Genomic DNA, 27,985 nt, shown 5'->3' with positions numbered 1-27,985 from the left:
AGGCGTAGCACTCTTTAACATTTCAGCAAAGGAATGCTTGGAATGTTGCTTGAGTGAACGCCTCATCTCGTCTTTGCGCAGTTGGTACGCGGGGCATTCCGAGAGGTCTTATTTTATTAAGTTATTTTTTGGTTATTATATGTATTGACAAAATATAATAGAAAACAATTTTAAATGCTTTATAAAAGAATCATGCAAGACACGTCATCGCAAAAAAAATCTGCTTCCAGTGAAACATCTTACCTCGGTGCGTATTGACAAAGAATTTATTTCAATAACTATTCCATCAATTCGCTATTTTGTGCTTGTCTTGCTAATCTCGAGTATCACCTAGTCCGATTGAATTAAAATATTTTACGAGTAATAGTTTCACTCGATATCATCAAAACCTACAAGGAATTCGAAATGGAATTATTTTATTAAATTCTGTTTTGCAATAAAATTTTGAACCACATCTCCATTCCAGTGTTTCAAACCTCTCTACTATATTTGCAAGTAAAATAACACAGCACATATCACAAAAAGCGCGATGCATGCGCAAATCACCACCTAATGGTCCTCACTCCTTGGCTTTCTCTGCTTTCTCATCTTTCTTCACGTTATTGTCTTTTTTTGTTTTCTCGTCTTTCTCCTCTTTCTTGGCTTCGTCGTCTTTTTCCTTTTTCTTGGATTTCTCGTCTTTCTCCTCTTTCTTCAATTTCGCGTCTTTCTCCTCTTTCTCCTCTTTCTTGGATTTCTCGTCTTTCTCCTCTTTCTTGGGTTTATCGTCTTTCTCCTCATTCTTAGCTTTCTCGTCTTTTTCCTCTTTGTTGACTTTGTCTACTTTTTCGGTTTTCTCTGCTTTGTCGACCTTCTCGACTTTCTCCGGGAACAAGTCGTCCAGGGTAGCCATCTTGAGCAGTTTGTTGACGATCCCGGTAAAAGTTTTGCTCAGGCTCCGCTCCAAGCCCGGTATCATTTCGTCAATGAAAATTCTTGAATTTTCATTGATCACCTGATTGCCGATCTTGCCGAGTGCCGGATCGCCTCCGAACAGGTTGTCCAACGCGAACCTTCCGTCCTCGACCTTTATCCGTAGGCCAAGCCGGTGGAATCGCACGTAGTCGGTGCCGTTGACATTCTCCGTGAAACCTCGGACCCGAAACCCGATGCGTACCTTAGCTGGAATGAAAGAAAAGGGAATGTTCGGTTTAGTTTTGGTTGACATTCATGATGATGGGATGAGCAATGGTTGTCAGTGTCATCAAGTGTGCAATTCTTGTACTAATAATTGGAGATCATTCCAATCAATCGTTGGTAACCAGAACGACTATTATTGAATGAGGTTTGAGTTTAAACTGGATATACACTGAACTACAAGGTCTGTTAAATTGTACCTCTACTACATTTGTTACGTCGAGATGCATTCGTTATTTAACAAGAATTCAATAAGATTTTTCCATCCTGATAATAAAACAAGAACTGCTGCTGACAGCAAGCTCAAGCTTTATTTAAACTATTTCCATTTCAAAGGCAAATTACAAAAAATTAAATACTGTTGATATATCTCAGGACCTTAATCAATAGCGAAGGTTCGTAGTATGAGAGGTTAACTACGGTTTTGGATCTCTCGAAAGAAGCAATGGAAAGAATCTCCACCGTAAAAAGTAGATCCGCTTAACCTCTTGGCATGTCTTGCCTTTTTTCGATTTCGGAAATCTTAAATTTGTTTTTAAATCTTAGGAAGTTATTAAAAAAAAAATTTTTTTATGGCAATAAATCTTGAAGATTTATGTAATTCTAAGACTTTTGGTATCGAAAAAAAAATTTTTTTTCGGTTTCGAAAATCTTAAACTAGATATTTAAATCTCAGGAAGTTTTTTTTCTAAAAAACCTTTTACCTGAGATGACATTAAATCTTGAATCTTGAAGATTTATGTAATTCTAAGATTTTCGGCATCGAATTTTTTTTATTGATTTCGGAAGTCTCAATTCGGAATCTAGCACAAACATAGGCTAACCCCTAAATGATCATACCTACATCGGCCAGAATAAGCCGACAACAACGTTATCGTTCGGCACGTCAAGAAAGACGTGGTACTTCGGTACCAAATATAGAAGTGTTTTGCAAATAGCATTAACTTTACGTCTGCTTAGCGGTTCCAGTTGAACTGTTTAAGTTTGCAATAAGCAGTTCAATTTGAACTGCCATGCACTGACGAGTCTAAGACGAAACGTAAAGAACAGTAAAATTTGTATTTTTATGTCGCAGAAAATCGATTTTTTCAAACAAAATTTTTTTTTCGAGATTTTCGACTCTAAATCTTGCCTTTTCATGAAATTCTAAGACTTTTGACATCTAAAAGTTTTTTATTTTCAATTTCGGAAATGTCAATTTTTTTTAAATCCCACAAGTCTATGTTTTCAAATAAAATCGGTATAACAGACTTTTGACATCGAATTTTTTTAAGTTCCAGAAAGTCATTTTTTTTTCAAATTTTTCCAAAAAATGATGACACTAAATCTCGACGTTTCATGTAATTCAAAGACTTTTAGCATCGATTTTTTTTCGATTTCAGAAATCTCGTCTCAGAGAGTCCATTTAAAAAAAGAAAATGACTCCAAATCTCAACGTTTGAAGAATTATGACATCGAAGTTTATTTTCGATCTCGGAAATTCCACATTTTTTAAAGTCCCAGGAAGTCGATTTTTGACATCGATATTTTTCAAGTTCCAGAAAGACATTTTTTCAAATTTTTTTTTTCGAGATGTCACTAAATCTCGGAATTTCATGAAATTCTAAGACTTTTGGCAACGAAAAATTGTTTTTCGAATTCGTAAATCTAAAAAAATTTTAAAATCCAAGAAAGTCAACATTTTATTGAATTCTAATACTTTTGGAATCGAAATTTTTTCTTTTAGATTTCGGAAATCTAAATTTTTAAGTACACCAAATCCTCCGAGTTCACATACCGCATAAAAAAAACCCGCATAACTCTGAAAATTCGCATGAAAAAAACGCTTAAAATAATACCGCATAAAAAGACCTTAGTGTACATATAAAAGGCGCGTAAATTAAGGGTTTGATGTACCAGGAAGCCGTTTTTTTATATTTAGAGATATTATATTATTTAGGCATTTCAGGAAATTCCAAAACTTTTGTCTTCACACTTTTTTTTCGAACAATTTCTTTTCAGGCTTTAAGTTTCGACGTTTCCTGTAATTGGAAGAATTTTAGCATCGAAAATTTTTTATTCGATTTCGAAAATCTCAATTTTTCTGTAGGTCCCATAAAGTTGATATTTTAAATCTCAATTGTTTTTTAATTCCAGTAAGTCAGTCTTCTGAAAAAAAAAAATCTTTTTCCTAGATTACATTCAATCTCGATCTTACATATGATTCTAAGTCTTTTGGCATTGAAGAATTGGCTCTCGATCTCGGAAATCTCACATTATTTTTAATCCCAGAAAGTCTATATTTTCAAACAAAATTTTTTTCAAGATAACACTAAATTTCGACGATTTAAATAATTATTTATCATCAAATTTATTATCAAAAAAAAAATGAAACCCTGATTTATTTTTATTTAACTTTTTCGGATTATTTTATAATAATTGAGAAAAAAAATCAATTTTTTTTCAGTGTATATTTTGTTTAGAGTGCCCAATCGTTTCCCTACAACTTCTTCCTGAACGCCATTTTTGTACAATTAACGGTTTCCGAGTTACAACGATTTGAAAAAGGCAATTTTCGGGAAATGCAAAAATACATACACCCTTTTTAAAAATCAGTCGTGAGTCGGATTGACCTCTCCAACGGTTCAAAACTTATGGTTTGCCATACTGAAGCCATGTGCAAAGTTTCATCCAAATCGGAGAAGGTCGAGTCTGATGATCTGCTAAGCATTTCTGGAATTGCTCTATAGCTTACTATTATGACTTACTCGCAGCGAGTACCTAGCACTCCTAATACCAAGCCTAAAAAAGTTACGCGAAGCACCAAGCCTCAAAAAAAGTTGGAACGGTAACTTTGAGCTATCATAGCTCAGTTGTTACTTGATCAATTTCGATAAATTTTTCACCCTCGAATTTTGTGAAGTTTGTAGATTATTTTAAGTATATCATTATTGACGATCGTTTAGGAAAAACTAATGAAAATCTGATTTTTCCTGTTCCAAGTTTTTTTTTCAAGCTTAAAATGTGCCCTATCTGCATTCATGCGGCACCTGCATCGCGAATCGGGTATTGAGAACTTCAACTTTACCGAGTCTTAACTTTGTTGTTAGTCAACCGATCTTCAAAATTTGTTCACCATTGGAAAGGTAATACTTCCAGAAATAAAATGCACTGAAAAAAACTAAAAATAGTGTTGTCTACCCAAAGTTATAATGAAAACTGTAGATAGATGACCTAAGAAAAGGTGAGACTTTTTACAATGATCGTAAATATCTCGAAATTCAAAGCGATGACCTATATATTTTTTTACATCGTTCGATTGCTAGTGATACCCGCTACAATTCTCGCTCAATTACCATTCCTACACAATCAGAAGAAAACATTGAGAAATCGATGAATTTATAAATATATATGAATTTTTAATTTTCTTTCACATGTTTGTATATAAATCAAAAATTTAAGCGATGACATGTACATTTTTTTGATTCAAAATATAGAAATCATTACCAGAAACAATGTATTGATGATCAAAATTATATATCCGTTCAAAGAATCTCAAGAAATTTGGTACAAATACAGAGAATTTGTGTTATTGGGAAAGGCCTTAGAGATTTTACAAAAGCGACACCATTCTGCATTCCCCGAAGAATGCAGAACGATTTCTTCCCGAATATGCACTTGAATTAATTTGACACTTTAGAAGACAAAAATACCTTATATAGCTAATAAATGACTGATACGAATATTTTTCAATGAAAAAACCCAACGTATGAACATAATTTAAAATTTTTTTAAAAAATGTCTCCTCCGCCTTTTTTTATAAACATGCTTGAAAATTTTTGAAATCCAAGTTTCAGTTTTTTTTGTAAATTTTGTTTATAATAAATTTCCAACTAAAATAATAAAAAACCCTTCTTAATCCACCTAGTGGTGTGATAATGCCTTTCTCTTCTTTCATAACAGTCTCATGAAAATATGTTTCATAATTTTATTAAATAAATTTAGATACTAATTTTGACACCAATTGATTCAGATTGATTCGAGTAGTTCACAAAAGCATGCTTCAGTGTTTATGTCACACAGTCAGCATCATTTTCCCAAACTAGTGCTTGACATTTGCGTTGCCTATTTGTATGAGAACAGTGATGCTAATCTAAAAAAAGCCTTCTTAGTCCACTTAGTGAAATTTTCGTTTATCTTGAAAAATCACCATAGGGGGGAGTACATGAAATTTTCGAAATCGAAAAAAAATTTTTGATGCCAAAAGGCTTAGAATTGCATGAAACGTCGAGATTTAGTGTTATCTCGGAAAAAAAATTTTTTGAAAAAATCGACTTTTTGGGACTTAGAAAAAATATGAAAATTTTTTTAGAGATGACACTAAATTTCGATGTTTTATGCAGTTTTAAGAGTTTTGGCATCAAAAAAAAAATTTCGATTTTGGAAATTTCATGTACTCCCCCCTATGGTGCTTTTTCAAGATCGAAAATTGTCAAACTTTTACCACCGGGCAGCACCCCTTAAGCATGTCCGATTTAGGTCAAATTTTGCATGAAGGCTTTTTTCGAGGTGCTTAAACTTTTGAGCACTAGAACTTTACGAAAATAGAGTTGATCCCAAAATTTTGGCACCCTTATATATGTAAGAGCGGTAAAAATAAACGTGTTTTGTAGGTTACGTCACTTATACCATCATATATCTGGAACCAAAAGTCACAGCCATTTGATCTTCGAACTTGATCAATGGCCCGACAGTAGCTTTCAAACGAGCCCAAGTTTGTTAAAATCGGTTCAGCCATCTCTGAGAAAATTGAGCGCGTTCAAATATCTTCGACAAGTGCACACACATACACACACACACATACAGACATTTTCCGATGGTCTATGGGTCTCCGAGGCTCCGTTCGAAAGTCGGTTTTTCCAGCAATTCTAATACCTTTCTATAGAGAAAGGCAAAAATATATGTCATAAAATTTCAAAGCTTTGATTTGTTTTTTTTTTTTGCAAAATTTTCCCAATAATAGAAATTCTCTGTATTTGTACCAAATTTTTTGAGATTCTTTGAACGTATATATAATTTTGATCATCAATACATTGTTTCTGGTAATGATTTCAATATTTTGAATCAAAAAAATGTACATGTCATCGCTTTAATTTTTGATTTATATACAAACATGTGAAAGAAAATTAAAAATTCATATATATTTATAAATTCATCGATTTCTCAATGTTTTCTTCTGATTGTGTAGGAATGGTAATTGAGCGAGAATTGTAGCGGGTATCACTAGCAATCGAATGATGTATAAAAATATATAGGTCATCGCTTTGAATTTCGCGATATTTACGATCATTGTAAAAAGTCTCACCTTTTCTTAGGTCATCTATCTACAGTTTTCATTATAACTTTGGGTAGATAACCCTTTTTTTCGTTTTTTTTCAGTGCATTTTATTTCTGGAAGTATTACCTTTCCAATGGTGAACAAATTTTGAAGATTGGTTGACTAACAACAAAGTTATGACTCGGTCAAGTTGAAGTATTCAATATTTTCTATGCGACGATTATGCCAAAGGAAAGAAAATTGGAAAGCAGATAGGGCATATTGGGCGCGTGAAAAAAACTTGGAACGGGAAAAATCAAATTTTCATTGGTTTTCCTTTGCCAATCGTCTGCTACAAAGTTTTGGAATCAATCTACGAACTTCACAAAACTCGAGGGTGTAAAATTTATTGAGATTCGTTGAAAAACAGCTGAGCTATGACAGCTCAAAGTTACCGTTCCAACTTTTTTTGAGGCTTGGTATTTGGAGTGCTAGTCTTTCGGAATCCCTCTTCAAAGTGAATGTTGATAGGTGACTTATTGGACGTTATCAAGCGTCACCTATTCATATATTCGCAAAACTATGTTCCAATAGGAGAGATACTCTCTATCGAAAAATAAAAGTGGAAGAATTTTAAAAAAAAAAACATTCATTTGAGTTTTTTCCTCCATGCTACTCATTAAACCCATTCCGAAAATACCCATGTTGTAGTAATTTCCATGGAATATAAATGAGCGGGAAATGATTTCATTGTATGCAAAAACCTCTTTTTACGAAGTAGGTTCGTAATAAAAGTTTACGTTATTTGGGATTTTGTTCGTAAAAAGAGTTACGTGAAAAGAGGTAACGTAAAAAAAGTATACGAAAATGGAGGTTTGGGTGTATTGGAATTTCAGAAGGTAAATCTAATTACTTTGTCAGTTGTCTCCAAATATAGATTTTAGTCAAGAACGTTGGCTTAACCACAAATTAGTTACGTTTCTCGGAGAGTGTCAATTCCGATCTAAGTAGAACTGACTATTATTGAATTCAAATCGTTTCCAAAAAAATGTGTAAAAGTAAGAAGAGATCATTCAATCATTATGCGAAACTTGTACATTATATTTTGGCAGTCACGTACCCAGAGGGGGGCCCCTCCCGAAATCAAAAACAGATATATTATTATTTAGAAGATCTCAGACATGTGTTACAGAAAAAACAAGACAGTAAACGTAAAGAAATTTAATACAATAATAGTTCCAGTGGAAAAGTTTATAGTGTCTGTTACAAACACCCGTAAAAGGCACACCGATTTATGTTTGAGCCCCTCCTGGGTACGGGCCACCATAACCACTATATTTAGAATCAAGAACAGAAATGAGTCATCAACTTACAAGCTCTATTAATTAGAAGATTTTACAACCAGTTTCAGATAACCCAATCGAATTTTTTTCGAAGCTCAAAAGTCGGTTTTCACAGTGATTACAATCAATATCAAAAATAAAGGAAATGGTACGGGATGACCAGAAAGTGCCATGATGATTAGTACTGAGAAAATAATCATACTTTCGGCAAGATTCTGCGAATGAAAAAGATGTCCTGCCGCTGGATGCCGCACTTGCATACTCAGGATTAAAACGATGAACGCGAACACACTTCGGAAGCCTATGCTGATGATGATGATGATGATGTCGGTTAGCTACTGTTGACGAAGTCTGGATTCATTATTATGAACCAGAGAACAGAATGATTAACCGACAATAGACTGAATTCGGCACGAGTGCTCCGAAGCGGCTTAGGTAGGCTAAATTGGGCGGAATGGTCAAGTCGGTTCTTTGGGTTTGTCTCGGTATACTTTTCGTGGACTACCTCGAACAAAGAAAAACACCTTCGACAGCTAGTATAAGTGTGCATTATTTGAGCGATTGAAAATCGGGTTTTCGAGACAATGCACAGAGTCTATGAATCCATAAGGCATTCAGATCCATTCTTACATTTGTGCAAATCGTCCTAGTCATCTCTGAGAAATTTATGTGACGTGATGTGATTTTAACAACAAAATTTCCAAAATAACTATAAAATTAGTTAAAATTGAGAATTTACTTTGTTGAAAAAAACTCTTATTTTTAGTGAATGTGTTTAGTTGACGAATATTCTGGACACAAACCAGCAATATTTTAATCCAACACGAAATTTTCATTGACAATTAATTTCGTTATTAAAATCAGAAAATTTGTTTCTATTTACCATCATTAACAGCACAAAGAAAAGAAAAATGAAATTAGTTTTATTAACAAGTTTATTAGCCAAAAACTCATGAGAAGTGTCAAAGCAAAACAATCCATTAAAAAGCTAAAAGGGACAGTCTTGTTGAAACTGTTTGCAAATTGTTTAGTTGTTTTTCGCATGTGTTACGATATATCCATATATAAGTTTCTAAACCGATATGTAAAAATGACGTAAACTGTTAGTAAAAAGTGTATTTATTCAGAATTTGTGCGCAGTTGAAGCAATTGTGGGTAGTAATGTTTTTACGCGGAACAGTGCAGTGAGTTTCGAATATTGCACTCTAATTGCATATGTCAAATGATGTTTTTTGTATCTTCCAACCTTCTGGGCTACGCCGTCCGGTGTGCTACTTGTATTTGGTTTTTGTTTTCCGAGTGCTCAAAGTTTTCAATGAGAGAGTCTATTTCGCGAAGTCGAATAAAGAAAACAGCGATTTAGAAGAAAAATTTTCAAAAAGAAGTTTATGTTTCGCTTATGTCTTTTTCTCCAATACAACATCGTATTCATACCTGCCCATATAGAAAAGACAACCGCGACTGAAATGTTTTTCGGTTGTAGTGTGCCATCTAGTGGCTAGTAGTCATTACGGTGTTAACATTTTTTCGGTGACAGAGCGCCATATAGCCGCAAATTGCAAAAGCCAATACAACCATTCATGTTGGTTGAAAACAACGTTTTATTTCTCTAATTCAACTAAAAAATTAGTTGAATAGAAATGAAGTGTGCCTTAGCTAAGAAATGACAGCACGTTTAATTGGTGAGTTCAACTAAAAAAATAGCCATTTCAACAAATATTTTATTATTATTAAAGGGACTTAGAATTAAAAAATCTAAATCAGCAAAAGTAAGATTTTTTTAGTTGTTTCAAAAAATAACTAACTAAAATCAGAAAACTAGTTTTTTCGCCAAATTGCTGATTTAGGTCTTTCCGTGTGAGTTCCATTTTGGAGTTTTTGACTACTACTACTAAGAAGATTTTTCTGTTGTAAATTCATCACTCCCAATGACGAATTTAAATTTTTTACTCATCACCCTGTATAACCAGACCAGAGATGCAAAGTAAAATTTTTAAATATATTCATGCAGGGTTGAAGAAGTCTGTAAAAAGTCTGCGCACTCTGCGAAATTTTCTGTGCCATTTTTAAAATCTGTGCAGAAAGTTGAAAATCTGTGGATCACAGATTAATCTGTGAAACTGGCATCCCTGGGTCTGACATCTCTGAACCAAACACGGAAGATGACTCGATGAAATTAAATAGAATCATGCGGAATTATAAGGCACTTCATTTGAATATAAATTTATTTAAATCAACAAATTTTGTAAACTAGAAGAGCTTGAATAGTTTCAAAATATTTTTTTCTTTTTACATCGTGAACACATAATAACATCCTATTTACATAAAACACACCTTTAAAATTGAAGGTTTTAATACTCATCACTCAGTTTTTCCGGAACCAGAAGTCGAAGCCGAACTATGGGACTATATGAGAAAAGAAATGTAAAAAATCGATCCCTTTCCATTGACACATATAATTTCTTGCTTCAATCCCTCATTGTCCAATCCAAAATATGTGAGTACAAATTTACTTAAATTTATAATTACTTGCACTCACACTTCAAAACAAAAAACAAAAACTACTTAAGACACAAGAATCATCAGTTAAATGCATTATTTCTTATGTGTGGGCCCCTCCCGAAACGAAATCCTGGGTACGGGCCTGTATTTTGACTAATTTAAGATAATACTTACAGAGCACCCCGGTTATGTTTCCTTTGCCTTGCAAATTGAGCACCAGTATCTTCATTTTAAGTGCGTAATTTCCGCTGAAGTTGAGTTTCGGTATCGTCAATGCGATGTCGAATGACAAATTGCTCGGTTTGGCCCTAAAATCAAAAAAACAAAAAAAAACAAAAAAAAGCCCGCAGATTAAGATTGTCCACGACAAGTCCACTGAAACCAAACTCACTGAATTCGTTCGAGCTTGAAGGTGCTGACGTTATAAATGTTAATCTTGGTGAACGTCGCCTGAAGATCCTTGCCTTGCTGTATTTTCACCAGTTCCAGGTAGAGCGGTTCTATCGACGGTACCATAAATTCCGGCCCGAAGTCTCCGTTCGCCAGGTTGGGCCGAATGTGCTCCACCGCGTCGATGATGCACTGCTCTAGCTTGGGTTCATCCCGAGCGCACACCTTCATGACGCTTGCTGTAGGAAGAAAAACAGGTTGAAAAACATGTAAGATCGGATGGGATTCAACATTCAGTTCAATTTTATTATTACCCTAAAGAGAAAAAAAAGGCGGGTGGGTAATGTCAGAGACATAACTGGATGTCGTGAATACGAAAACAACTGACATGTTCCTTAACACTTCCGAATATCAATTAGTTGATCAATTGTATGAATTATGCAAGCATTCCCCTTTTCCACATTTTTCGCAAAAACAAAGAAGGCTTCATTTGATCTCGATTACTGTGAATTTCACACAGCGAAAAGTGCACAAATCTAATCAAACTGTTCTAGATTTGCACTAAACTGAGGATATTTCCCTTCGATTTGCGAGCAAGAAATCCTAATAGTTCTTTAGAAAACTTTTAGAACCATTAGAACGGCTGATTTTGTGTAATGCTCTCCACCGTTGTTTTTTCATCAATGCAAATGACTGACAGCTGTGACGTAAAGCTTGCTTCAAATAGAATTGGAACAAAGACAATTGCCTGTATTTCAGTTATTTATTATTGTATTCAAGATCTTTTTTTATACAAATGTAGCGTTTTCTTCATACTTTTAAGAAAAAATACGGATAACATTATTCGTCACGGTTTTGAAGGAATTCTCGAATTTTTCCTGTAACACGGCTCATTAGGCGGCGCACACCTTCTTCGTCCATCGTTTTAGCTATCTTATTCCACCAGGTCGTCATCTGATTGATGTCTTTGACAACGTTTCCCTTTGCCTTGAGTCTCCTCTTCATGATTGCCCAGTATTTCTCAATAGGGCGGAACTGGGGGCAGTTGAGTGGGTTAAGGTTTTTCGGAACAAACTGGACCACTTTCTCTGCATACCATTCTTGAACGGCTTTGCTGTAATGACAGCTTGCCAAATCTGGCCAAAACATTACAGGATGGTCGTGGGATCGATCGAAATGGTATAGTTCCGATGTCATTGTCTTATTTGTAACGAAAATTTTCGTTTTTTTTGCCACAGCTGCAAATGCCCTGCCAAATCATAAATTTTCTTGCAAATTTGTCGGCAAAAACAAATTTAAATTTGGCTGGAACATCCCCCCGAGCCGTTGCCAAGTAAAATTTTTGACCTGGGATTTGACCGAAGTCAGCCTTGACACAGGTTTCATCGTCCATCAGAAGACACCCGTTGAACTTGGTCAGCACCTGGTCATAAAGTTTCCGAGCACGAATTTTGACCACACTATTTTGTTTCATGGTCCGATTTGGCTGTTTGCTAGCTCGATACGACTTGATGCCTTCCCGGAGTCGAGTTCTCCTCACGGTACTATGGGCAGCACCGAATTTTCTGGCCAGATCACGGTCCGACAGATTAGGATTCCTCTTAATCGTCTTCAAAATCTTACCACGCAATTTCCGGTCGTCAGTTCGACTCCGACGATCGGCTTGAGGCTTCCGAATCGTCGTCAATGTTTTCTTATACCGTTTGATAACGCGCCATACGGTATTTCTGGGCAATTTCAGCTGTTTAGCTAGCCTAGATGCAGACCACAATGGATTTTCCAAATAACTGTGCACAATTTTTTTTCCTTCTTTCGGCTTCCATGTTGATTGTTTACAAAGTACAGTCGATTTTCGGAATGTCAAAAATCATACGTGAAGCTGACAAAATTCCCGACACGTGGGCGCCAAGAGCTTCCAAATCCGTCCACCAGGAGCGCCACAATATGAGCAAAAGTTTGTTCCAATTCTAAATGAAGCAAGCTTTAATCGCTCTTGTCGGAAGCGAAACTAGCTTTGCAAACGATACAAAATATATCTGCTCGCAGTGGCGATAGAATCCAAACTGGTCCTATTTTTGTTAAGAGGTTTCTTTTTACGTGATTTCGTTTGCAGCTTTTTCACTAATGAAACTCACTACGATATTCAACACTTTTCGGAACATTTTTCTCGTACAATTTGTTGTACAGCAGCAGATTTTTTTTTCTCTTCCTCAGAACGCGTTCTGATTGGCTGGTGTTGACATGGGTCAAATGAGACAGGTTTTTCAATACTTCAATGCTTTTGCTATACACGTTTAAGTTGGAAAATTTCGATTCTATTAGTAGTTAGATTGTATAAATCCTTTCACAGATCACTGAGCTATGAGCTTTAAAAATACGAGCAAGGCAAACGAGCCTTATGAATTATCCCCTTTGATACTCGTTTATACCAAACATTTCAGAAAAGTTTTATTTTGAATTATTTGAGATTATGTCACACAACTGATAATCTATATATATAAAAATGGATGTAAGTTTGTATGTTTGTAACGCCATAACTTCGGAACTACTGAACGGATTGCCACCAAACTTGGCACAAGTACTACTCGCATTTCAGAGATGGTTTAGGGAGCATTTTTATAGGGGAGGGAGCGTAGCAAGTATCCTTAACAAAGGGGGGGGGGGTGTGATGGAAAATTGTGTCTAATTTGACGAGAATCGATACTTTTTGAAGACCATAGAAACATTTTGCATTCCGTAGGTATGGGGGTTGAATGTACCTTTAAAAAGAGGGGTGTAATGTTTTTAACGGCATAACTCCAAAACTACTGAACGTATTGCAATCAAACTTGGCATAGGTACTTCTTGCTCTTCTGAGATGATCATTAGGACATTCTCAGGGGAGAGAGTGTGTAGCAAGCGTTCTTAATTTGAGGAGGCCATGTCGAATTTTATCTTATTTAAAGAAAATTGATACTGTTTAAAACCATACATACATTTTGAAAAACTCTAATATGGTTTTTAAGGATATTTGTGGGGGGATGGATATAAGGAGTGCCTCTAAAAAGGAAGTTTAAAGTGAAGTTTATAGAATTTTCCATAAAACGATACTTCTTGCTGAGTACAGATATTATTTGCGCTTCAGATGATCCTAAGAGGAGTCTCATACAAAGGAGGAGCATTTTCTTATTCGTCGTAAAACAAGATAGGGGGGCGGATTCAGACTAGGAGAAGAGAAGGGCAAGAATGTCAAGATTGTGATAGATAGTATTGCTATCGTTAATTTGAATTAAGTAGTACTGCTATTGTTAATTTTAATGAATTAATCGATACTTTTTGAAGAGCACAGATACTTCGTACACTACTAAGAGGTGGTCATAAGGGTTATCATGGAGAAGAGCTGTAGTAAGTTCACTAATAAAAGGGGTTCAATATAAAATTTATTCTACGAGAAACGATGCATCTTGACAAATATAAATACTACTTTTATGTCAATGTAGATTAAAAGGTTATTTTAAGGGAGATGGAATGCAGAAAGTGCACCAAACATGGGAAGTGTAAGGTAAAATTGATTGAATAGCAACATAAAACTGCTCAGAGTGTTACATTAAGGCTGTAAACCATTTCACGGTTAATTTTAACTTTTGGTTAAAATCTGACACTTGAGTGGTTATTTGGTGTCGAGTAGTTAAATTTGACTAAAACTGTGGCCCATTTCAAAATTTGACGGACGGAAAGTTATTTGGGTTTATTTTCCACTGGAAATAATTTCAACTAAAGAATTAGTATTAGAATTTTCATTGCGAGATTTTTTTCAGTGTTGGAAAATAACTATCGATCTGTCAAAAATAACCATGCCCTCGAGCAGGGTTATTTTTGACAACATCAAATTAACCACTCGAGTGTCAGATTTTAACCAAAAGTTAAAATTAACCGCGAAATGGTTCACAGCCTAAGTAGGACAACTTCGGGAATTTTGTTCGCCCTTTTCTTCCCGAAACATTTCCGAGCAACGCCGGGTCAGTCAGCTAGTTTTATCATAAAATTGTGATCATATTTCCGATACCATGTAGTAGAAATTATGTTGATTCGTTAGATACAACAAGAGATATTCACGATCAAAAACTTATCACTCTCTCAGAGGGTAAATTTTGAAAAGGCACCCCATAGTAAAGTAAGTCGTATTCACGACAAAAACATCAGTTTGAAGGAAGTTCACTTTTGAACTGCTCTGCACTGACGAGTCTAAGACGAAACGTAAAGAATAGTAAAAACGGTTATGTGCCCTAGGCACAATTAACTTAAGTTAACGCCTAAATGAATTTGAAGGAAGTTTTGGATCATGCGACAACGGCATTAAACTTTTCTGAAAACTTTGACAATCAATAAGCATCAAGGAGTCGGATTGTCATCATCTCATTCAATTTCGTATAAATCATAGTATCTAGTTTAAAAACATTCAATTTTATGATCACTACAAACATTCATGAATGTTATTTGATGTGAGAAAATTGTAATTTTCAGAAAGTGTCGTTACGTTATTTACGACGAATCCCAACTACGCATTATTTTTAATTTTCAACGATGTAACATTCGATTTGAGATTAATCGGATTTCCATTCGTATCTCAAACGTCTCAAATGTCAAGGTAAAAACCGTTTTTAATCCACCTTTTCCATATTACTTATATTTTCAAAAATATCACTAGTAGAGTCTTTCAAGAATTATAAAATAAAAAACATTCTTTGGGTATGAACTAACATAACCTTTTCAATTTGTAAACAGTTATTTCAATAAAAAAAATCGTTATTTTGCATCAATTTTTCAAGTGATTAAGGAGTGTATCGAAAATCTTGTACGCATGTATTTGTGATGGTTTTTCATGCTCAGATCACAACACGCTGTGCGGTTGGCTGTCAGCTTTCGTTTGTTTATTTGTTCGTGTGGTTGAAATTCTGCGTTTTCAAAATGTCGGAAATTATTGGCAAAGGAAGTGAAAATTAAGGCTCTGGACACATGGCTTAGCGAGAAGGGTATAACTATGCGAAAATGGGCGAATCGGTTTGGAATTTATCATGCCAGTGTTAAACCATCATTAATAAGTTCGGGGAACACTATTCTTTGGATGAGCTGCCAGGAAGTGGCAGAAACCCCAATTCTTTCAACACGAAACTGGACCAGAAAGTTCATAAATTCATAAAGAACAAATCAATGTCAATACGTGATTTGGCGAAAAAAGTAGGAACGAGTGTCGTAATGATCCAGCGTATCAAGAGACGAAATCACCTGGAGGCCTACAAGAAGCAGAAAATCTCAAAACAAAGTGTAGAACAGTAGAAGCGAGCAGGGCCGGGAAATTGTATTCGCGTCTTTGCAGAGTCCGGATGCATGCGTTTTGATGGACGATGAGACTTATGTAAAGGAGGACTCAAAAACCCTTCCAGGTCCACAATACTTTACTGTCGTCGTTGGAGAGGATGTGAGCGATGCGGACAGGTCGTTAAAAGTGGAGAAATACGACCGAAAGGTACTGGTATGGCAAGCAATATGTTCCTGTGGTTTGAAGTCAACCATTTTTTACACTACCGGAACTATAAATGCAGAAATCTATCGATCTGAGTGTTTCCAAAAGAGATTGCTGCCTTTATATAAGAAGCATAGTACACCTCCCCTGTTTTGGCCGGATTTAGCGTCGGTTCACTGTGCCAAAACCACTCTGAATTGGCTTGCGGAAAAGGGTACAAATTTCGTTGCGAAAAATATCAATCCACCGAATTGCCCTCACCTTCGAGCCATCGAACGTTACTGGGCAATCGTGAAGAGGGTCTTCAAGAAGACTGGTAAGGCAGCTGAGAACATGCAGGAGTTCAAAAAAATTTGGGCTCAACTTGATGAAGAACGTTCGATCAAAAGTTCGAAAATTCGTGAAGGAATAACTTAAATTTCATTATGCTCAAGTTTAACCTCGTACAATAAAGGATCAATTTTTAGTTTCAATAAAATATCATTTTTTATCATAATTTTAAAATTTGTGGATAGCTTATTTTCGATACACTCCTTACATGAACTTTCTTTATGAGAAAGGCAAGACTTTTATAGTAAAGAATCTTAATCATGACTTTGTGACAACACTAACAAATCGGTACAAATTTGAATTTATATTTTGTACCGGAAAAATATTATAGATTTAAATATGGCAACCAAGTACGCTATACTAAATTAAACGGAGCAAATCTGGTGGTGTTTTCTTCTTCCGTACGCGTACCGGTTTTGCATCGTCATTTTTGGCATTAAAAATGCCTTACTCTTCACTATACGGGGCCGGGTGTCAATTAAAAGTTTCAAAAATAGCCGCGTAACCTTTTTGTGTCATAATTTTGAACGTTAATAACTCGGTCATTTGTTGATGGATTGTTATAATTTAACAACCAATCGATTCGGAAACTTTTAACTTAAACATGTATAACGACGTCATTTCAGTATTTCAATAGCATACTATTGAAAAAATGGTTGGAATCGACCTATGTTTTCATCCACCAATCCCCGTTATACAAAATGACGTCAACTTCTTGTTCGGCATAGGAGGCTTTGCGTCATGCATAAAAAACACCACATCGTTCTGCGTAGTATGAAGAGAAATCTATAAATATAGGCTGCACAATATTTCTTTGCCTAGTTGATGTTTGACTGTGAATGAAACAAGTAGCTCGTCCAGTGAGCTGATGACTGGATTGTATATGCGTTCACTTGCTGGATTGTCGCTTTTGCATTATGTGTTGGTGAAATTTCCTGCTGTCTGCACAACACCGCTTCGTGTTCGCTTGAATATCTTATATATCATCTAGCTATTGAAGAACCGAATCAGCGTGGTTATCGGTTCTTTTGAAATATCCCATGTATTAAGCAAATTGTTGGTCGATTTTGCCATTAAAAATGCCTTATATTTCGCTTCCCGAGGCTGGGTGTCAAATTAAAACATGCAAAACTAATCGCGTAATATTTTTCTGCCATAATTTTGAACGCTCATACCTCAGTCATTTGTTGATGGATTCATATAATTCAACAACCAATCGATTCGGAAACATTTAACTTAAACTTATGAGATAACGTCATTTGAATAATTCAATTGCATTCCTTCGAAAAATTTATTTGAAATGAGTATTTTATTTTGGTTCTCTGGTAACTATCAGGCTAATTTAGTATTAACGGCACTAGATCTAATTCGGATCTAATTTGCAGCGCTTGTTCCTCGATGATTTGTTAATGGGTTTTCCTCATTTAAATGATTCCAAAGCTTCAATATTGTAAGCTTAAAAATGTTTTAATTTGTCAACGGATCGGTTTGCATACTTAAATCTCCATTCCCATACGAACAAAACGTGACAATGTGACTGAACGAGTTGTTGTCCCACCAGGAATTAAACGCTTCAAAAGATTCAAAATTAAATTCTGAAACTTATCTAAAAGCGGCCTCCTCGGTTTGGTAGTATAAATGAGTTCCACAGGCTCACATATACAGTACAATTAGATGCAATATCATATAGTATCAAAGATAAACTAAAGGTAAGTTTACTTGCGATTTTACATGATCAAAATTGAATATAATTAATTATCAAGAAAGAATCTGATTGTCAATTTTATCATTCGCTAACAATCTAAGCGCCTCAACTAGAGTAAGTTTGTAATTAGTCAATTGAAAAAGTTTTTAGTTTAGTGTATCATCATCATTATCATCTTTATTTTTGTATTTATTACGAAGACCCTAGAAACGTTCCATTTTTAATGTTATTGTGCTCGGTCGTGTCTTGAATACAACCCTCTAATTTTTTTTATCACGGTTTGAATGTTTTGACACTTATCGCCCTATAATTTCGGAACCGGAAGTCGGATCCGGGTGAAATTGAACGCTAATTAGAATCATGATGTGTGCAAATCGGTTCAACCATTGCAGAGAAAGCGGAGCGAGCTCCATTTCGGAGTATTTTTTCACTAACTTTGTCCCGCCCAAAACTTAATTGTTCAAATTTATGTTTTCGGATAGCCAAATTGTTATGCGATTAAGTGGTAGAAACGTTAACCATTATTTTTCTGATTACTTAACTTACCTTATGATCAAAAAAGAACCGGATTATTATTTAAAAACGCAAAATTTCAATTTTTAATAAATTTCTTTATTATCGCCTTGAACGTACTCTCCTCCTGCGGCAATACATGCATGCCAACGCTTGATCCAATTTTCCATACAAGTTTTATAGGCCGCCGAAGGTATGGTCTTTAGTTCACGCAGCGAATTCTCTTTTATGGTCTCTATGGTCTCAAAACGCGTTCCCCGCAATGGTAATTTGAGTCTGGGAAAGAGGAAAAAGTCACACGGGGCCATATCTGGAGAGTACGGTGCTTGGTTGATGATATTGGTTGAGTTTTTGGCCAAAAACTGCGACACAACCACAATCAACACGACGCTGTTTTTGAATGAAATTCAGCATTTTTGGCACCAACCGAGAAGCGACGCGTTTCAAACCCAGAACATCAGTTAAAATGTGTTCGGCTGATCCGTAAGAGATGCCCAACAACACAGCAATCTCTCTAATCGGTACAGAACGATTTTGCAACACGATTTGCTTCGCCGATTCAATGTTTTCTTCAGTAACAGATGTTGTTGAGCGGCCAGGGATCTCATCATGATCCAAGCTTGTACGACCACCTTTGAAGCGTTTATACCACTCGCATGCTTGTGTTTTTCCTAGACACGATTCACCAAAGGTCTTTTCTAACATTTTCAACATTTCGGAACACTTAAACCCATTTGCAACACAAAATTTGATGCACGCACGTTTCTCTAAATTTTCATCCAATATAAAAATCGCCACACGAAAATTTTTCAACTTCTTTGACGCCAAACAAAAACTAATGGTACGATATGCGTCAAAATTTGACCGAATGTGTATAAAAGTGTTACCACCGTTGAGAGAATAAAAGTTTACCGATTGGACAAGCGCGGGAATTTTAAAATGAAAATTCCGGTTTTTTTATCATAAGGTACAATCAACGGAATTCGACGCACAAATTGAGCAAATGGACAGATTGTCATCTCATCCTTTGAGTCAATGCACTGAATAGATATCCCTCTCTAATGGCTTCGACATAATGGATATAAGGTACCACGTTTTCCGTTCCAGATGTGACTATTGCTTCCGGCAATCGATAAAAAAGCTCACTAACCAGAATTTTGTATTGAGCCAATTTTCTTCACGGGCTAAAATATGCAAAATGAAATCAAACTCAAACTCAGTTTTCACAGAGACCGCTCATCCAATTTTCAAAATATAAAGTCTTACGACTTCGTGTAACATAATTAAATTTCATTCGGATACTACTTCCGGTTCCGGAATTGCAGGCTGATATCAAAATAAAATCAAAGTCAAGCCAAATACATGCAAATAGACGTACAATTCTTCAATTGAGCAGGAATGGTTAGTTTATGATCAAATACGTTGAGTATACCGGATCATCGTTCCTGGTGCTGAAAAGTGCTCGTGTGCTCTAACCCGGAAATCAGTCCAATTTCTCAGAAACAGCTTAACCGAATTCCGCTTAACTCAGATTCAAACAAAAAGAAAAATGTTTCCATAAGTTAATGTAGAATTTTACCTAAATCCTTCTAAATTTTGTTCAAAACTATTTCAATTTATAGGTTATGATAGTTACTGGCCAAACGAATCGATTTCTGCTATGTCGGTTCCCAGCACCGGGTTCAGGAAGTACCAGAAATATTAGTTAAAAACAGAACTCCCTTCAATTTCCTTAGAAACAGAGCTGAGTCGATTTTCACAAACTAAGACTCAAATAAAAGGGTAAACGTATGTAGAAATAGACTGCTTTTGACCATTGTTTGGATCTCACTTCCGGTTCCGGAACATCAGAGTGAGATGTGTTAAACAATTTTAAGCCGTCATTCAGAGCGATGAACAAAACGTCGAAGAATTCTTATTATTGTACCGTTTTGCAAGTAAAATATTGAAAGTTTGCATATTTTACACTATCAATCATTTAGTACGTGTGATATTCGGATGTGTGGAAAAAGTATGTCACTTTTATTCGTATTCAGTTATGTCTATAATTTTACCTTACTTTTCGAAATCCAAGCGTCGGACGTAAAATTTTCGTTAATGCGAACCCATTAAATTCACTATTAGTGAAACTGTCATCCACAACACCACACACACACATATTGACACTACACATTTTGTGAAAAAAGTTCTATTAACAACAATGTTTGAAAGCAATATTTAGAAATGTGGGCATTGCTTAAATAATTGGAGCGAGACAATTATTTTATTTTTGTTAAATTGCAATTCAATTAGAAAAGCAATGGTTAGGCACAAGTTCTGCTAACTAGTCAGTCCAAGCAAAAAGTTTTTTGAAAGCTTCACAATCGAACTACAAACTATTATATTACTTGTCAAAAGGGAAACTAATTACAGCTGTCATGAAACATGTAGTCATTGCTGAATTAATTACAAAACCCTTAGAAAATTTAATTAAAACTTAAAGGCATTCGAGTCGTTACTAGGGAATGAAACACTACAATAGATAGTCCGTTAGGTTTGTTCGACCTGTTGACGTAGGACTACACACAACTATTTCATAATGTCACCCTTGATCCTGACCCCAAGTCGTTCAGCACCTCGAATGCGAAAAATCAGATGAACTCCGACAAAAATCATTCCCTCTCATGAAAGTCGAACGGCGCATAAAAATTCACAGAATGCCTGCTGATGAGAAAGAATCCATTTTCACGGTGTTAACGAACCGCACAGAGTTCAATTCAGTTTGAATAATCGCGCCAATGCTATGACAAATGCAAAGAGATTTTATGTATATGAAATTGTTTTATCTACTGGAATCGATACAACCTGACCTGAATTCGCAGTCCCATATAGAAAACAAAAACGTAGTCCTACGTCTACATGTGCGATAACAGTGCAGATAAGTAGTGCAGAAATCTATACACAGAATTTGCGTTGTGGTAAGTCCAAGTATACATTCACAATAAAGAAGAGAACGTCTCTTGATTATGAAAAATAATTGGTACGGTCGTCGCTGAATAGTGGTTCTGTATTCTAAATGGCAGTAGAGTTGCACTTTCATGTAAATAACTGATAATGATTGCGGCGGCATCACACCGGATTTTTGTAACAGAATAACACTAATCTGCAATTTAATTTAATTTAATTAGTTCTTCCAGAGAATTTAAAAGAAATTATTTTCTTGATAAACTAATTGTACAATGATATTGTACTTGAATTCTAAGTTTGTGAAGTCGGTCTTGTACTTCAGTTCTCTCCGGACGGAATTCGATAGGAGGTCATGGAAATATAAAAGCTTGCATTTGAATTTTGCAGTTTATGGAACTTGGTCCACAAATCTCCGAGGGTTGAATCCAATGTTACACACATTCTTTTTTTTAAATAACTATTTAATGGAATATGAGTTAAAATTAAATTATTAAGATTTAAATTGTGTGTTCAGCCACAAGTGGTGACTTTTCAGCCCTATTATATATATGATTTGGTTATTACCATGAGGACATTATTTGCTTCCGCAATTATGAGATTTTTGTGTAGGGAAAATTCTAAACCTACTTGTTTTGTGTAATGGGGAAAAGGAACTTGTATACTAACTTACTAACTAATACAGAGAGCGAATCGATTCAATTGAAGATTGCATCGATTTTTGTCGGAATTTGCTTATAATATTATGTGACATTACATCTAATGGTTCTATATTTGTGAGCTCATGTAACTCATTTGTACTAAACCAGGGAGGACGCTTCAAAATCATTTTCAGAATTTTATTCTGAATCCTTTGAAGCGTTTTCTTCCTGGTGGAACAACAACTTGACCAAATTGGAACTGCATAAAGCATAGCTGGTATGAAAATTTGTTTATAAATTAACAATTTGAGTAAGTTTTTGAGCTTTTTCGCCATTTGTAAGAAGTATTTGATTTCCTTCCTTAAGAGCAGGAATTGGTTTCTGAGGTTCCTTAAGAACCTTAGAAAGTTTCCAGAAAGGTTTAGAATAAGGTTTAATTTGTTCAACTTCTTTAGCGAAATTTTCATTTCAAATCTATGTTTAATTTCTTTTTGTAAATCCTTAACTATATTTTTCATAGCAGGATCACGAGAACGTTGATATTGTCGTCAACGACCATTCTTCAACCGAATGAGCAGTTGAAGATTGTCATCGATGATAGGAGAATTTAAGTTAGTTTGAGCTTTGGGAACTGAAAGATTTCTAGCTTCGATAATGTAATGATTCAAATTATCAATTGCTGTGTCGATGTCCGCAGAATTTTCTAAAATAGTTTCATGATCCACATGATTTTCAATGTGAGATCTGTAATCCAACCAATTAGCTCTATGATAGTTGAAAATAGAACTAATTGGATTAATTATAGCTTCGTTGGAAAGTCTGAATGTTACTGGAAAATGATCTGAGTCAAAGTCAGCATGTACAAATGTGACTTTGATCTGTTAGAACCAGATCAATTGTAGACGGGTTTTTCACGGAAGAGAAACAAGTAGGATTACTGGGATGAAGAACTGTGAAGTAACCAGCTGAGAGTTGATTATGAAGTATTTTACCATTACTGTTATTTTGCCTACAATTCCACTGGACATGCTTTGCATTTTAAGTCCCCTATTACGGAAAAATTCGGTCGATATCTTGTAAGTAAGCAAATCGCCTTTAAAGAAATTCAATTGTTCACCGGTGCATTGGAATGGCAAATATGCTCCAGCGATGAAATAAATTCCATGAATGGTTTCAACTTCGATTCCCAAGCTTTCAATAACTTTAGTATTGAAAGAAGGTAAAATTCGATGTTTAATTTGCCGTTGGACAAAAATGGCAACTCCACCACCAATTCCAGTAAACCTGTCAAATCGATGAACCACATAATGTGGATTACTTTTCAATTTTACATTTGGTTTAAGAAAAGTTTCTGTCACAATGGCAATATGAATTTTGTGAACTTTGAGAAAATTATAAAATTCATCTTCACTCGATTTCAAAGATCGAGCATTGCAATTTAAAATGTTCAAATAATTATTTAACATCACTGTTAAATTTTAAATTCATTATAATATTATTTGCAAATTGCCATCCGATTTGAAATACTTCAAAAAGTGATGAATTCGAATTCATTCGGATGATCATTTGAAAAAGTTGATCTTGTAGATAGATTATTTTATTTTCAGTTATATAACCTAAATCGACTTCATTTAAATAAGCGACTAGTGTAACTGCCATTAGAAGAAGATAATTTGGCCGATCTACCTATCAATAAATTGTTTTCGATAGAAGACGAATTGGCAGGCGTACCTGCTTTTTGTTTTAAATTCGAAGAAATAAGTGCCTTAGAAGAATTAGGCGTGGCATTAGTAACGTTTTTTTTCTATTTTCAGGTATGTTCTGTAAATTTAAGGTAATTGATTTGACTTGTTGTCTAAGCGAACGAGGGTTTAAATTTTTTTCCCCAAGCATCAGCACCCCAATTTTTTTCAAGCATTTCAATTATTTGAATATATGATTTTCATCGCAATTTGAACATGCAAATTTATCAGTGGTTTCATTCACTGGACAAACGTCTTTCGAATGCGATTTACCACAATTCAAACACCGTATATCCATATGACAATTTTTGGTTCCATGACCGAAGCCTTGGCAACGACGACATTGCATTAAGTTTGCAATACGATTATGCCGTTTATAATGTTCCCAATGAATTTTAATGTGGGAAATGAAACGTACTTTTTCTAAAGTTTTCAAATTGTTTACATCACTTCGATTGAAGTGTATTAGGTAAAGTTCATGGGAAATTCCAGAGCGTGGTTTAGAAGTACCATTCGCTCTTTTTTTCATAAGTATTACTTGGGAAGGGGCAAAACCAAGCAATTCTTTTAGTTCATTTTTAATTTCATCGGTACTTTGATCATTTGATAAGCCTTTCAAGACAGCCTTGAAGGGTCTGTCTGATTTTATATCATATGAAGTTTCTCGGACAAATATCGAATAAGTCGTTCGTAATCTTCCAATCCATCAACCAAGACTCGACATTCTCCTCCTCGTCCGATTTGAAATGAGACTTTTACTTCCGGGAGAAAAGTAGAAAGCTCAGTACGGAATGCTTTGAAGTCGGAAATCATCACCGTCACTGGAGGTACGGATTGTTGTTTCTTCCCAGAACGACATGCGTCCATTTTGGGAATTTTTGAAGAATTTTCTTCTATGTCGCTACAATCGGATTCAGGAAGAATCTCGTAAATATTGTTAGACGGCATAGGATCAGCGGAAGGGAAATCCGTCCGTTGTCTTTTATTTTTACATTCAGATTCTATAAGATCGTGAATGTTATTAGAAAAATGTTGAATAACGGATTGTGATTTATTTAGTATTGAATTATTTTTAGCCTTAGGCTTGTTGCCTTTCCGGTTGGACGCAGGCATTTTTGAAATAAATGAAATTAAATTAACTAGGCTAAATTAGTCTTCGATTGGACTCCTAGTTTGGAAAAGTCTTGATAAAGACTGATTTTGTGGTAGTCTTAATAAAGACTGATTAGTTCGAAGAATAGTTCTTTGAATAGCTACCCTTGAAAAAGGCTGATTAATTTCTTAGTCTTGAAAAAGACTGAAGCCTTGAATCAATGAAATTCTAGGTAGCCAGAAAAAAAATTCCAGGAGCCAAGAGCTATACGCGTGCGGTGCGAACGACTGTTCAACACCGATTGAATGGAAGGATAGAAGAATTTTTTTTTTGAATCTAAGTTTATGAAACTCGGTTCAGCAAATACCGAATCGAATGCACATTTGTGTTGAATGTACGCATACATACACACTTATATGCACGCGAAGATCTGATTTCAATTATCTGAATCGAACTGTATATTACCATCGGCCCCAAAAAGGCCCTCTACTTTGGTCTTTCTCGGCTAGTGGTGGTTTTCCTTTTTAAGGAAACTTATTCCTTTTCAGATGTGGAAGATGATAAAATACAAGTCAAATACAAAAATTTCCGATCAATCGAATCAATCATAAGCATTTTTAGTTATATAACATGTTAACTAATTAACTTTCCTTGTAGAATTTCAAAAAACATACTCATGACCCGCAACCAAAGAATCCGCTAACTCTTGTCTGTTTGCCGGACTCGAACTGAGCCGTACAAAGGATATGACACTATGATTGGCAATTGGCACTTTTCAGAGTGATTGCATCACCTTTCCGTACGAGTAAGACAAAAACTTATGAAAACAAAAAAAAAACAAGAAAGATTCACTTACGCAACGCACAGTCGCCTACATTGATCACAGATATTAGAATAATCGCCCCACTCAGTACAATTATCGGTTCAAATGGACTCATAATTGCACAAATGACACTTTCTATTCCTTCCTTGAAATCACTTTACAGAAAACTTCCGATTCCGACTTTCCAAAGCGTGTTCCGTTTCACTCTCACTTTTTACATAACAATTTCTTGATCCTAGTAGGCTGATTGCTGTTTTGCCTGCTGCTATCGAACGAATCCCGTCTTATCGGGAGCAGATCCGGCGTGCATCGGAGAAATTTTCCAACGATCAACTGAAACCGATCGAATCCTGAGCTGAACTATTTATAGTGGGATTATTACGGTGATTTTAAAGTGTGTGCAATTTCATTTCATTTCATTGTTGTTACGTCTCATGCCAGCCATTGTCGGGGCTGTGTTGTGTGCCTTCGATTGCTAGATAACACCGTAGAACACGTTGCGAGCGCCGTCTACAAGATGAGGTTTAGTCACAGTCCCTAGCAGCACCCTAGCACTCGATATTCTCAAGCTTGCATTCTAATCGATCTGTTCATGAATGTACCGGAATTCTACCGGTATCGAGAGCCACCGGCGGCAGCATGAAGGGGTTTGCGAAAACACGATGATTTTTCTGCTTCGTTTTTTAATTTCTATCATAATATCATTTGACAACATGTGTCTTGACGTTGTCAAAGTCGATGGTTACTACGATGCCACCAAAAAAAAAACAATTTCAAATCGTTTCTCGACTGCTGCAAGTTTGTTATGACACTTCATCTAACAAACTTTGACAATAAACTGAAATGCAAAGCCAAATTCCTCGTCAACTACGACGGCATCTGACGGAAGTTAATAATTTGCCGGAATGCAACTCTCGCTGTGCATCAAGAACCAATCAGAGATCTGTCACCTATCCATCAACTGTGTAAAACAGCACCTGGGACCTGCACACACACACGTTACGTTTATTACGCAGCTCCAGGTCCGAACATGCCATTCCGATCGCAGATTAATTCATTGCAAGCAGCCGGTGGATGCTGATGACAGGAATTATCCACTAATTGAGATTGGAAAAATAACTTTCAAACAATATACACTGCTTTATCGGATCAAATTATTTTTTCATTGGTGGATTATTATACAATCATCCCGGCAAGTGATTTTTTATACCATCACTCGAGAAAGCGAGTGTTGTTTGAGTAATTGGTTTCGATCGGCGAAATCCGAATACAGAACCAGAATGTCTCAAGACCAGAATGCTATGAAGCTCAACGTGAAATGCCAATCCTGAAATCAACCACATTACAGAGGGGTATCGTATAACGCGGTTCACCGGGGGCGTGAAAAGCGAATCCGCGAAAAACGGAACCCAGAGCATATGGGATTTCGACTCATTGGGGCTGTGAACGGTTATCTCGCTTCGGTCGACAGATAGAGCTATACAATCTTCAGCAAACTTGTTGTAGATACTTAGACCAACAATTTACTATAGTTTGACCGACATTTGTTGAGAACTGCTCCGCCAGAAGCGCTTTGAAAAAAGCATGAAATAATTCATATGTTCACAAGAGAAAAACAGTTTGAACATGAAATATCGCGAATATTTTACTTTCGGTGAAGTCGGTGTTTTCGGAAAGAATGTTCCGGAGGTCAAAACAGATCAAATGGTGTAAACAGTAATTGAAATTTTTCGCGTGGCTGACTCTAGTGTGCAATTCAGCGTTTGAAATTCCTGCAACTCAAAATCATGTTGACTTATTGAGATGGTTTCTTCGAGAAGGTGTTTTAAGGTTCCAATACTAAAGTTACTAAAGTATTAAGATGAATAAGCTATCGACATCGGATATCTGAAGAAATTGATAGAGTGAAAGCTCGACTTTCATACTTAATGTTTTGATTATTTATACAATTATATATAATGTTAAGTACATAAAATGTGACATAT

The 27,985-nt window shown here is 35.5% G+C and overlaps 1 protein-coding gene across 1 annotated transcript; it reads right to left on the bottom strand.

The window, feature by feature from the left end:
* Nucleotides 1-244: 244 nt before the first annotated feature.
* Nucleotides 245-26,346, bottom strand: LOC131431751 (protein takeout-like). Its single transcript, XM_058597627.1, has 4 exons — nucleotides 26,034-26,346; nucleotides 10,709-10,946; nucleotides 10,492-10,625; nucleotides 245-1,161 (listed from the first exon to the last, which is right to left on the bottom strand). The coding sequence occupies exons 1-4, from the start codon at nucleotides 26,113-26,115 to the stop codon at nucleotides 560-562; spliced, it is 1,056 nt and encodes a 351-aa protein (XP_058453610.1). The 5' UTR covers nucleotides 26,116-26,346; the 3' UTR covers nucleotides 245-559.
* Between the last annotated feature and the right edge of the window lie 1,639 nt (nucleotides 26,347-27,985).

Source organism: Malaya genurostris, chromosome 2 (genome assembly GCF_030247185.1).
Source record: "Malaya genurostris strain Urasoe2022 chromosome 2, Malgen_1.1, whole genome shotgun sequence".
Classification (NCBI taxonomy): domain Eukaryota; kingdom Metazoa; phylum Arthropoda; class Insecta; order Diptera; family Culicidae; genus Malaya; species Malaya genurostris.
Note: the sequence above shows the minus strand (reverse complement) of the source record. Positions and strands in the feature narration are given on the sequence as shown.

Bases quoted from the DNA above. Each gene is read 5' to 3' on its own strand.
- LOC131431751 (XM_058597627.1), bottom strand. From the start codon at position 26,115: ATGAGTCCATTTGAACCGATAATTGTACTGAGTGGGGCGATTATTCTA. The intron at 10,947-26,033 runs GTAAGTGAATCT...TTCTTCCTACAG, and splicing joins TGTAGGCGACTGTGCGTTGC to CAAGCGTCATGAAGGTGTGC. The intron at 10,626-10,708 runs GTGAGTTTGGTT...TTTTGATTTTAG, and splicing joins TTCAAGCTCGAACGAATTCA to GGCCAAACCGAGCAATTTGT.